This window comes from Sinocyclocheilus grahami, unplaced genomic scaffold (genome assembly GCF_001515645.1).
Source record: "Sinocyclocheilus grahami isolate Dianchi unplaced genomic scaffold, SAMN03320097.WGS_v1.1 scaffold6.1, whole genome shotgun sequence".
Lineage (NCBI taxonomy): Eukaryota > Metazoa > Chordata > Actinopteri > Cypriniformes > Cyprinidae > Sinocyclocheilus > Sinocyclocheilus grahami.
The window spans coordinates 825,678-839,227 of record NW_015505185.1 but is presented as its reverse complement, the minus strand read 5'-3'; the positions used below and the strand labels follow the sequence as shown (position 1 = coordinate 839,227).

General features: G+C 34.3%; 1 protein-coding gene across 2 annotated transcripts in view; it reads right to left on the bottom strand.

Annotated features, from left to right (window-relative positions):
* LOC107586826 (gamma-aminobutyric acid type B receptor subunit 1-like) overlaps positions 1–13,550 on the bottom strand; it is a 61,356-nt gene that overhangs the window by 3,772 nt on the left and 44,034 nt on the right. For both annotated transcript variants that reach the window (XM_016274368.1, XM_016274376.1), the window contains exons 19-22: positions 11,380–11,487; positions 11,079–11,172; positions 8,406–8,533; positions 2,631–2,759 (exon numbers count right to left, since the gene is read on the bottom strand). In XM_016274368.1, the coding sequence (XP_016129854.1) occupies positions 2,631–2,759; positions 8,406–8,533; positions 11,079–11,172; positions 11,380–11,487 (459 nt within the window). The remainder of the gene's footprint in view (positions 1–2,630; positions 2,760–8,405; positions 8,534–11,078; positions 11,173–11,379; positions 11,488–13,550) is intronic.

Sequence of the window (13,550 nt, the reverse complement as noted above, 5' to 3'; positions counted from 1 at the left end):
ACTCACTTAATATTAGATTTTAAAGCCATGTTTTTTAACATTTCATAGGCCTTTTTTTGTTTACACGGTCAGAAATAAAATATACTATAATTGTATTTTAGCGCTTTACTGGGGCAGTAATCTTAAAGGTGCAACTATACCCCTAAAAGGGAGCATATTAGTACCATACAAGTATGCATGCTTTAAGGGTAGATAAGTTACAAAGGTGCACCTTTGAGGATACATCATGAGAAATAAACATGGTGTTACGTAAGTACTAAAATGTATTATTATTATTATTATTATACCATGGTAAATTTGTGGTTACTGCAGTTTTACTACAAATACTGTGGTAAACTGTGGTTACTGTAATAAAACCATGGTTAATTTTTGTAAAAGGCTGCCAGGCTGTTGTACCCCTAAAGGTGGTACTTTTTTCTGACAGATTTATTAACAGCAGTTACAGAACATAGCACAATCCATTTGAACTTGTAACAACCAGTTTAAATAAATTTACTTGCACAAACTAGCCAATTTAATAATAAATATTACATGTACACAAAAGTTTGGAGTCAGTAAGATTTAGTAATATGTTTTAAGTCTCATGCTCACCAAGGCTGCACTTCTTTGAAAAAAAAAAAGCAGTAACAATGAATAATAATCATATTTTCTATTTTAATATATTTTAAAATGTCATTTCAAATGCATCTGTGATCAAAGCTGAATTTTCAGTATCATTACTCCAGTCTTCAGTGTCGCATGATCCTTCAGAAATCATTCTAATATCATTTTTCTGCTCAAGAAACTTTTATTATTATTGCTGCTTCATATTTGTGTGGAAATCATGATGCATTTTTCAGAATTTATTTTATATATAGTAACAATGTTATGTAGGCTAATGTAATGTAATAATGTGGCAATGGTTTCTTAAGATCTACGTATGCTTCTGATGCTTTTGGGAAACGCAGCACTATTCAAACAAGCACTGTGAGCCATGCTTCAGCAGCGAACGCTTGTCTGTGATTGATTGGTTCAGTCTTTCAGCATTTGCGTGTGTTCCGATGAGCAGGAGAAATGGTTTTATCCAACACAATTATTCGCTAATATAGTCTATTTTTCCACATAGAAGCATATTTTATGCACCAAATTTCTTGATAAATACATTTAATTAACGGTTAAAAAATGCACTTTAGAATCAATATTTTTATGTGAGGATCGATCCTTTCGATACAACATCAGTATGGATACTTAAGGATCGATCAGCCCATCCCTAACACATGGAATGCGGCCGTTCACTCCATAGACCAGAGACTCTAGGACTCAGGTAAAGTACAGACAGAGAAACATAAGAAGTGTGTACCCTTCTATGTTCAATAAACTGTTAAATAGTCTTTGCCTTGTGTGTGTGTTTTTTATAATGAATAAGGGGATTTAAAAGTAACAAATGACTAAATCAATTAACAGTAAAGTAAATTTAAATAAATATAGCAAAAATAACCAAATAAAACAGTGGTAGAGGCTAAACATGTGAAGTGGGCTACGAACCTGTGACAATAATTCAATTAAAAAGGACAACAATATAATACTTAACACTGCCACAGAGCGATACAAGAGAAACTAGCAGACATCTGTTTCACATGATATTTAGAGTTCAACAGGCATTATAAAATATAAATAAAATGTATATTAAGAAAATTTCACAGCATAATACTATGATTGACCAGCACTGTGTAAAAAAAAAAACTATTAAAAGTTAAAAAAAAAAAAACTCTAAGACAAAGATCACTTTGCTGTTCTGAGGAAACAGTATCTCTTGCTGAGATCAAAACATAAACCTAATGCACTATTTGCAGTGACAAAAAAACGAAACTGCAGCAAGGGAAAGAACCGAAATCAGACAAAACGAGAAATCGGTGTCTGCCATACAGACAAACCAGCGTGAATGTGGAAGTGAAATGAAGCAGGGGATTATCTGAGTGCTTGTACCTTGGGCACAAAGAGCACCACGAGGGTGATGTAGACCGAGAAGATGATGGCCAGAGAGGCGAATGCAAATGAAGCATCCTGCTGAGAGGAGAGGATCATGGTCACCGGAGCAGTAATCATGCACAGCACCTGGAGACAGAATCAAAAAACAGAGTTTAACGTTAATAATGTGAATCTATAACTGTGAAGATATAACTAAAAATGCAAAGATATTACACGAAGCTATAACTTAAACCAGATTGTTAGGACTCACTTAAGAAATTTAATTAAATTAAATTAAAGTTAGAAATGTTGCTTAGCATCTAACTGAATTAAGTTGATTCATAATTAATAAATAATTAATTAATTAATAAAAATAAATTAAACCTAAATAGTAATATTAACAAAAGACAAAAAAGCACATCAAATTAAGAGAGAACAACGTTATTAATGTGAAGATTTAACTGCTTTAGTTTTTCTAATAAGATCTTTAGAACTCACTGTCATTTTACAGGTGATTAAAATAAAAAAATTTTTTTAAATCAAATCAATCAATCAATTTAAACCACTTACAAATGTGGTCTTGATCGGGTTTGTAAAAATCAGATTTCATGTGTTTGTTTTGCTATGCAGACAAAAGAAAAATCTTGAGTCAGATAGTTAGGGGATTATCTGAGTGCTTGTACCTTGGGCACAAAGAGCACCACGAGGGTGATGTAGACCGAGAAGATGATGGCCAGAGAGGCGAATGCAAATGAAGCATCCTGCTGAGAGGAGAGGATCATGGTCACCGGAGCAGTAATCATGCACAGCACCTGGAGACAGAATCAAAAAACAGAGTTTAACGTTAATAATGTGAATCTATAACTGTGAAGATATAACTAAAAATGCAAAGATATTACACGAAGCTATAACTTAAACCAGATTGTTAGGACTCACTTAAGAAATTAAATTAAATTAAATTAAAGTTAGAAATGTTGCATAGCATCTAACTGAATTAAGTTAAGAAATAAATAATAAATTTATTTATTAATTTATCTTTAAAAAGACAAAAAAGCACATAAAATTACTAAAGAGAGAACAACGTTATTAATGTGAAGATTTAACTGCTTTAGTTTTTCTAATAAGATCTTTAGAACTCACTGTCATTTTACAGGTGAAAATCAATCAATCAATTTAAACCACTTACAAATGTGGTCTTGATCGGGTTTGTAAAAATCAGATTTCATGTGTTTGTTTTGCTATGCAGACAAAAGAAAAATCTAAATGGACTTGAGTCAGATAGTGTTTTACAGATTTGTAAATACATATATATTTGTAAATACATATACTGTATATTGCGGTCTAAACAAGGCCTTTGTGTACCAAACTATCATCACCACTAGAGGGCATAAATTAACTGTAAGAAAAAATGAACTTACAGAGCAGAAACGGTGTGAATGAGAACTGAGAAAGTGATGAGATAAAGATACTGTAGTGGGAAAAAAGGAAGGAGCATGAGAGAAATTAAAGAGAGCGAGAGCAAGAAATGTTGATGAAAAAGAGAGGTCATTTTGTCGAAACACTCGCAGGAGGCGGCAGAGAGATGAAGATCTTATACGATGAGTGGAGATGTCATATCTGGCGAACAGTGTGGAAAAATAACTTGTATTTACCTTCAATGGCCAAGAATGACTCTACAGACAGATAACAGCGAGCAATGAACTGACTGCCATGACTGTCCGGACAACATCCAGAGCACCACAAGTCTATTTCCTCTCTGACCTCAACAGCACTGGAGTGATATGAGCTACTCTGTGCTATTCTAACAGAGTGCACAAAAACATCAGCTGATGGGAAGTAAACTGCTTGTTACGTTTGAGAGCTCAACAAAAATAGACTTTTTTCTGCTGTACGTAGATCAGATTTGTACTTTCCCTGGCGACATTTTTAGACTCATTTCTGAATCTTGCATCACTGTAAAACAGACAGCAAATCCTTTGTTTTTGATCAACCCAACAACCTTCGAGTAGCATCAAAGCAGGCATGTTATTCCTGACACATGGCAGAAACATGGTGCCGTTCTGAGACTTAATCTGATCTTATGTAAAATAGCTGTAGGACTGACGTAAAGCGTTTGCGTTCCCAGTGAAGTGTTACTTGTTTCCTCATTAGGATGTTTTAGTCTGAGTTTGAGCAAAAGGGTGCAATTATGCAAATCAGCCTGCGAAGCACTTGGAGTTATTGCCGGAATCAAACTGTTTGCAAGCAGTTGAGCAATTCAGAGCGAAGCACAAAACGCCAGTAATCAACACCTCATTCAAAAACTGTGCTAAAAAAAGCCCAAACACAAGGCGAACATGTTGTTTTTGGCAAAAAAATAATAAAAAATAACATACAATTAGCATTACGTCAATAGCTATTATTTTGTTTTCACAGTGAGATTTTATTATAGGTTATAGATCATTTTAATACACTAATTTAATTGTTTTGCTATGCAGACAAAAGAAAAATCTTGAGTCAGATAGTTTTTTACAGATTTGTAAATACATATATATTTGTAAATACATATACTGTATATTGCGGTCTAAACAAGGCCTTTGTGTACCAAACTATCATCACCACTAGAGGGCATAAATTAACTGTAAGAAAAAATGAACTTACAGAGCAGAAACGGTGTGAATGAGAACTGAGAAAGTGATGAGATAAAGATACTGTAGTGGGAAAAAAAGAAGGAGCATGAGAGAAATTAAAGAGAGCGAGAGCAAGAAATGTTGATGAAAAAGAGAGGTCATTTTGTCGAAACACTCGCAGGAGGCGGCAGAGAGATGAAGATCTTATACAATGAGTGGAGATGTCATATCTGGCGAACAGTGTGGAAAAATAACTTGTATTTACCTTCAATGGCCAAGAATGACTCTACAGACAGATAACAGCGAGCAATGAACTGACTGCCATGACTGTCCGGACAACGTCCAGAGCACCACAAGTCTATTTCCTCTCTGACCTCAACAGCACGGGAGTGATATGAGCTACTCTGTGCTATTCTAACAGAGTGCACAAAAACATCGGCTGATGGGAAGTAAACTGCTTGTTACGTTTGAGAGCTCAACAAAAATAGACTTTTTCTGCTGTACGTAGATCAGATTTGTACTTTCCCTGGCGACATTTTTAGACTCATTTCTGAATCTTGCATCACTGTAAAACAGACAGCAAATCCTTTGTTTTTGATCAACCCAACAACCTTCGAGTAGCATCAAAGCAGGCATGTTATTCCTGACACATGGCAGAAACATGGTGCCGTTCTGAGACTTAATCTGATCTTATGTAAAATAGCTGTAGGACTGACGTAAAGCGTTTGCGTTCCCAGTGAAGTGTTACTTGTTTCCTCATTAGGATGTTTTAGTCTGAGTTTGAGCAAAAGGGTGCAATTATGCAAATCAGCCTGCGAAGCACTTGGAGTTATTGCCGGAATCAAACTGTTTGCAAGCAGTTGAGCAATTCAGAGCGAAGCACAAAACGCCAGTAATCAACACCTCATTCAAAAACTGTGCTAAAAAAAGCCCAAACACAAGGCGAACATGTTGTTTTTGGCAAAAAAATAATAAAAAATAACTTACAATTAGCATTACGTCAATAGCTATTATTTTGTTTTCACAGTGAGATTTTATTATAGGTTATAGATCATTTTAATACACTAATTTAATTGAAATTATATTTAATGAAATTATACACACACACACACACACACATAGTGTAATTTATATTTATACTTTTTAACCTTACTACACAAAATAAATCACTAGCTATAAACTAAAAATAAAAAACAAAAAAGTCTCTTGAATTTAACTGTAAATACAAAATGTTATATTTATATGAATAACTTCACTAATAAGTCATAAAGGTCAAGTTAAAATCTGGAAGGAGTAAGAAACTAAATAAAATAGCAACTTTAAGCTATTATACACTATTGTTTAAAAGTTTGCGGTCTGATTATTTTTATTTTATTTTAATGTTTTTGAAATATGTCTCTTATGTTTACCAAGGCTGATTGCGGTCTAAACAAGGCCTTTGTGTACCAAACTATCATCACCACTAGAGGGCATAAATTAACTGTAAGAAAAAATGAACTTACAGAGCAGAAACGGTGTGAATGAGAACTGAGAAAGTGATGAGATAAAGATACTGTAGTGGGAAAAAAGGAAGGAGCATGAGAGAAATTAAAGAGAGCGAGAGCAAGAAATGTTGATGAAAAAGAGAGGTCATTTTGTCGAAACACTCGCAGGAGGCGGCAGAGAGATGAAGATCTTATACGATGAGTGGAGATGTCATATCTGGCGAACAGTGTGGAAAAATAACTTGTATTTACCTTCAATGGCCAAGAATGACTCTACAGACAGATAACAGCGAGCAATGAACTGACTGCCATGACTGTCCGGACAACATCCAGAGCACCACAAGTCTATTTCCTCTCTGACCTCAACAGCACTGAAGTGATATGAGCTACTCTGTGCTATTCTAACAGAGTGCACAAAAACATCGGCTGATGGGAAGTAAACTGCTTGTTACGTTTGAGAGCTCAACAAAAATAGACTTTTTCTGCTGTACGTAGATCAGATTTGTACTTTCCCTGGCGACATTTTTAGACTCATTTCTGAATCTTGCATCACTGTAAAACAGACAGCAAATCCTTTGTTTTTGATCAACCCAACAACCTTCGAGTAGCATCAAAGCAGGCATGTTATTCCTGACACATGGCAGAAACATGGTGCCGTTCTGAGACTTAATCTGATCTTATGTAAAATAGCTGTAGGACTGACGTAAAGCGTTTGCGTTCCCAGTGAAGTGTTACTTGTTTCCTCATTAGGATGTTTTAGTCTGAGTTTGAGCAAAAGGGTGCAATTATGCAAATCAGCCTGCGAAGCACTTGGAGTTATTGCCGGAATCAAACTGTTTGCAAGCAGTTGAGCAATTCAGAGCGAAGCACAAAACGCCAGTAATCAACACCTCATTCAAAAACTGTGCTAAAAAAAGCCCAAACACAAGGCGAACATGTTGTTTTTGGCAAAAAAATAATAAAAAATAACTTACAATTAGCATTACGTCAATAGCTATTATTTTGTTTTCACAGTGAGATTTTATTATAGGTTATAGATCATTTTAATACACTAATTTAATTGAAATTATATTTAATGAAATTATACACACACACACACACACACATAGTGTAATTTATATTTATACTTTTTAACCTTACTACACAAAATAAATCACTAGCTATAAACTAAAAATAAAAAACAAAAAAGTCTCTTGAATTTAACTGTAAATACAAAATGTTATATTTATATGAATAACTTCACTAATAAGTCATAAAGGTCAAGTTAAAATCTGGAAGGAGTAAGAAACTAAATAAAATAGCAACTTTAAGCTATTATACACTATTGTTTAAAAGTTTGCGGTCTGATTATTTTTATTTTATTTTAATGTTTTTGAAATATGTCTCTTATGTTTACCAAGGCTGAATTTATTTGATCAAAAATACAATAAAAACAGTAATACTGTGAAATATTATTACAATTTAAAAGAACTGCTTTCTACTTTAATATAATTTAAAAAGTAATTTATTCCTGTGATGCAAAGCTGAATTTCCAGCATCATTACTTCAGTCTTCAGTGTCACATGATCCTTCAGACATCATTCTATTATGCTGATTTGACATTTTTTTCTTATTATCATCAATGTCGAAAACAAGCATGCTGCTTAATATTTTTGCAGAAACTGTGATACATTTTTTAGGATTCTTTGATGAATAGAACGTTTTAAAGAACAACAAGTATTTTCAATGGAAATCTTTTGTAGACAACATTAGAAATGTCTTCACTGTCACTTTTGATCAATGTAATGCATCATTGGGGAAGTATTCATTTCTTTCAAGAAAAAAAACATTACATTTTGTGATTTGAATAACTTTGTGATTTCATTTTTGTCTTCTAGCAGGTAAAGAGACATTTTTCATGAGCGAACGGTTTATCCTACTTCTACAGTGCAGACAGAGAGCATTTGAAGTGAGAGGGGGCGGCAAGTGAAACACTGGGAGCTGCTTGGAAATAGTCACCTGCTGAGTCACAATTCATTTTCAATGAGACACAATACCACCCCAGAAACTGCTTCAGCCCCGGGCGACAGCGTGGATTGCTTATGCAGGTTTCTGCCACTGCTTATAAGCAGTTTCACAATTAACTTAGCCTTCTGTCATATATTTATAAAGGAGTCATATATTGTGGCTGTTAAACTCCTGGGGAAGATATAATAGTTGAATAGTTTTGGCTGTAAGGGCACAGTATTCATAATATTCATATGATATACAGTATATATAAGATGAAACAGTCAAATGTGTTTCTCCTGGCTGTCAGCAACGGTTAGGCTACACTATAAGAACATTATGTGCTGTGAATATAGAAATAGCCAGCAGTTAGACTTACAGATACATTGTAGATGGCCATGCCAACCGCTCTATGGTCATTAATCTTCTCTGTGGAAATGGACTTGGTCTCGTAGGCCAGAAAGATTCCCAGCAGCAGCAGAAGTCCCTTGTAGCCGTACACCACACCTGAAGGGAGAAAGCATTACTTACAGTATAGTGAGTGCTCTTAAAGCTCTGAGGTTGGCTTAAGATAATGTCTCACATGGAAACTGTATGCTTTCTATTTCTGTGCTACTTGAGCTATATGTGATGGATTTAAGTGTAGGCTCTTTTTAAACATTTGAACCAGTTCTTTGTGATGAATCTACTCAACTGATGCACATTGGAAACTAGGAGTTTTGGGAGTGAAAGAGTGAGGTGGTTGATTTTTTTAAAATCATAAATAATATCACATTCTATACTACCATTTAGATGTTTGGGATGAGATAGAATTTATTTTGTAAGAAATTAATAGTTGTATTCAACAAGAATGCATTAAATTGATCAAAGGTGACAGTAAAGACAATGTTAAAAGATTTCAATTTTAAATTAATGCTGTTCTTTTGCATTAATCATCAAAGGATCCTCAAAGTATCACAGTTTCCACAAAAATATGAAGCAGCACAACTGTTTTGAACAATGATAATAATAAGTAGTGCTGTCAAACGATTAATCGCGATTAATTGCATCCAAAACACGTTTTTGTTTACATAATATATGTATGTGTGCTATGTATATTTATTATGTATATACTGTATAAATACACACACATGCATGTATACATTTCAGAAAAATATGTTATGTTTATATATTAAATATGTTTATTTATAATATAAATTATATGAATATAAATATAGACATGTAAATATTTTCAAAATATGTACTGTATGTGTGTGTATTTATATATACATAATAAATATACACAAATCACACACATATATTATGCAAACAAAAGCTTTTATTTTGGATGCGATTAATCGTGATTAATCGTTTGACAGCATTAATAATAAGAAATGTTTATTGAGCATATAGACATGTAAATATTTTCAAAATATGTACTGTATGTGTGTGTATTTATATATACATAATAAATATACACAAATCACACACATATATTATGCAAACAAAAACTTTTATTTTGGATGTGATTAATCGTGATTAATCGTTTGACAGCATTAATAATAAGAAATGTTTATTGAGCACAACATCAGCATATTACAATGATTTCTGAAAGATCATGTGACACTGAAGACTGGAGTAATGATGCTGAAAATTCAGCTTTGCATCACAGAAATAAATTACATTTTAAAATATATTAAAATAGAAACATTAGAAATATTAGTTTTTAGTGTATTTTTGATCAGATAAATGCAGCCTTGGTGAGAGACTTCTTTCAAAAACATTACAAATTCTTACCAGCCCCAAACTTTTGAGCAGTAATGTATAAAACCTAATAGAAAACATAATTTCGAATTTGTGATATTTTTGTGTGATGACATAAATGCAGGAGTCTATTGGGTTTTGGGTTGACTCTATAAGATTTTAATATTACTAAATGTTTTCTGCATTACAGTAAATAGTTTGCCATATTACAGTAATGAAACCTGGTGAAAATGTGCTTAATTGTCATAAAAGTGTTGCCAAAAATCTTTCTGGCCCTAAAAAAATTTATATATGACATGTTTGAGAAGATAGATGATCTCTGTCCTGTCTTTAGGTCCATTTTTAGAAAGCTTTGAAACAAATGAAAATATAAAAACAATAAATAAATAAAAAGAGGAAGAATGATAAAGGAAGTGAAAGAGTAGAGAGGGACTAATAAGTCACATTAAGAGTTTAATCTCGTTTTGAGTTCAGGGAAGGTACAGTAAATAGTTTGCCATATTACAGTAATGAAACCTGGTGAAAATGTGCTTAATTGTCATAAAAGTGTTGCCAAAAATCTTTCTGGCCCTAAAAAAATTTATATATGACATGTTTGAGAAGATAGATGATCTCTGTCCTGTCTTTAGGTCCATTTTTAGAAAGCTTTGAAACAAATGAAAATATAAAAACAATAAATAAATAAAAAGAGGAAGAATGATAAAGGAAGTGAGAGAGTAGAGAGGGACTAATAAGTCACATTAAGAGTTTAATCTCGTTTTGAGTTCAGGGAAGGTTTTTTTCTCTGTAATATTATCTTCCTGTACAGCGTGAGAGAGTCAGGCTATGAGATCCAGACCTGGGCACTGACCCACAAAATTTAATTTTACACTGCGGCGCTCTGATAGGAAGTCAGAGCCAGAGGAAAAGTGCGAGAAAGAGATAGTGAGAGAGAGAACGAGAGCGGGAAAGAATGAGTTGTGGAATGGTGAGAGGAATTCAAAAAACTCTTGAGCATATAACAAATTATTAATTTAAATTTCCAAGACAGATTGCATCACTGAAGTGTAGAACGAGAAGCAACCGTATAGATAATTAAACCCCTAGAAATGAAAATAGACCAGGGGTGTCAAATGCACAGCGCACAGGAAAAATATTAAAGTAAATTATGCAAAAAACAAACAAAAAAACATCATGTTTATTATCGTTATGATATATTCATATTCTCGAGTTTCACAACAACTTCAATATTCAGGATTAGGGTTTTTTTTTATTAAAAATACTGCACTAAAAAGACTGTGGACAGAGTGAGTGAGTGTTGGATACTTACCAAGCCACGTGTTCATCTTCTCTGAACTGCAGTGCTCGAGAAGAGGCTGAATCAACACATCTAGATCTTCTTTAGGAGCCTCTTTAGTGAACTTCTGCTTAGAGCGAGAAAGCAAGAGAGCGAGCGAGAGCACTTTAAAGGACAGAGATTGAGGTCAATGCAGCAGAGCACTGCACTACAATCCTTCACCATTAACACCTACTTCCATGAGCTTGCTCGGCAGAAATTTCCAAGGAATCTCAGAAAAAACACATCATAAAAATCACAGTAACAACAAGAAAAAAATTAAGTGTCACCGCACCTCCACAGTTATGTGCAGAGGGTCCATGATCTGCCAGATAAGCAGAGAGAGAACATCAATAGCCAGCAGAACTGCAACGGTCGCATACAGCTTCCACGGCTCCAAATGCTGCGGTTAAATAACAAGACCATAATCGTTAGTCAATGATACACAGTTGCAAAATATCAAGACACTAATGAGAAACTGCTATACTGTAAAGGGACACATAAAAGTAAATGTAAAATATGTATGCATGGTCACAGCAGTTGTATACATTATTGAAATTTTTTCTGTGGAACACAAAAGGAGAAAGTTGTTGAAAGTTGTATGTTTATTGCATGCAGCTTATAAGAACAACTCAGTAGAAAAACAGGTTTTCATGTCACTATTTTATAATCTTCATAATCCATATTCGCAATTTGGGTAAACATGATTCCTTTTGCAGGCATTAGTGGAAAAGATTAAACAGCATGGTAAAACAAAAACTAAAGGAAAAGGCCAAAAAAACACAACAAAAACATCATAAAAGCATTACGATAGCTTTGTTTTGAGAAACAGATTTACACAAAAACATGCAGCAATGAAAATTATCAGTAAATAATGACTTGGTCAGTTTTACACAAAACTACTGTAAAGGTCTTTGCACATGGAGTCCAAAATTCTCGTCCGAAAGTTTCGCATGTTAAAAAATAAACACGACCTCACGTTGTGTCGCTCATGTGTTCACACTGCCTCTGAGAGTTTCAACTGCCATAAACAAAAAAAATTCGGATCAGGTTCGATTTTCTGCGTTTTCGCATCTGTAGCAAGCATTTTAATAAAACTCATATTTTCTTTTTCTTTTTGGAGTTTGAAAGTCATTGCATGACAAGAGCTTTAAAAAGTTTCTTCAAATAAGTTCTACTTTTATGTTCCACAGCAAAAAAAATTTAAAGTATATGGGTTTGGATCGAATCAATGGTGAGTAAATAGCGACAGAACTCTTTTTAAGAATCACCGCATTCGAGGTGCTGTTCTGAATAACACGTTTATTTTCCTGTCAAGGTAAATGACGGAATTGCTCTGACACCATAACAATTGTGTTTACTCCACTGCATGGTGGGTAACAGGAAAGCAGAATGCCAATCATCAGCAAACATGACGAAAGTCATGTGTTACAAATGTGGACTTCTTTTCAGTTGCAATTCCATCCATTAATCCATGGCCGCAGGCTCCCTCCAGGCCGTCAGACTGGGAAAACGGGATAGAACCAAGCCTCACTGCACACTTTCTCCTCTCTCTCTCCCTCCCTTAATCACCGTGAAGGCGTCAAACGACCCAAGAGCCCCCAGTTTCTACCACATTCTGCCTGAGCGCCGAACTTTCTTCAAGTGCTGTCGAACCACTTAGGCAAATTGCCCCATTACGGACATCGGGAGAGTTGAAAGTCATCTCGACTTGTCATGCAGAGCGCTTGAATAATAAAACCCCCTGAAGGTCGGATTTCAGTAAAAGAAGTTTAATGCTCATCCATATTCATACATATTCCATAGTTGGGGTAATCTGGTTGTCGTTTGATGAGGTCTTAGGGTTTCCCTAATGCCGTGTCTTATTGCTTTAGGACACGGGATCAGAGCGAACACACGTGTCAAGATGCTAATAGTGTGTTTGTGTTGTGTAAGGAAGAAACGGACAGAACTTCTCGCAGCAAGAATAAGAGAGAGAAGGGGGAGGTTCTTCTCTATTTCATGCTGGGAAACTTCATCTAACGCTGTAGAGTCAGCAGTGCTGGATTCTTTAATATGCAGTAGATAACAGTGAATTCGGCAGCGCTGCAAAACGTGAGCACGCTGCTCGTCACATCTGCAGATTCTGCGAAATTATCTGAAAATAATTAAGGGGTTACTGAAAAATGCAAAGTCTTGTGCAAAGCCTACAAGCCCTGTCATCATTCTAATTAAACCAGATGTAATTTAAAATAAATTCATTACTCAGTTCACCCAAAAAAAATTAAAATTCTGTCATCATTTACTCACCCTTGTGTCATTCAAAACTTGTACAGTTTTCTTTCTTTTGTAGAGTGCAAGCAAATGTTTATCAAAATTATTACAGTGCCACAGTTTTTGGAATATAATATGAATAATTATTACAATAAATAATTATCAAATTATCATATATATATATATATATATATATATATATATATATACTGT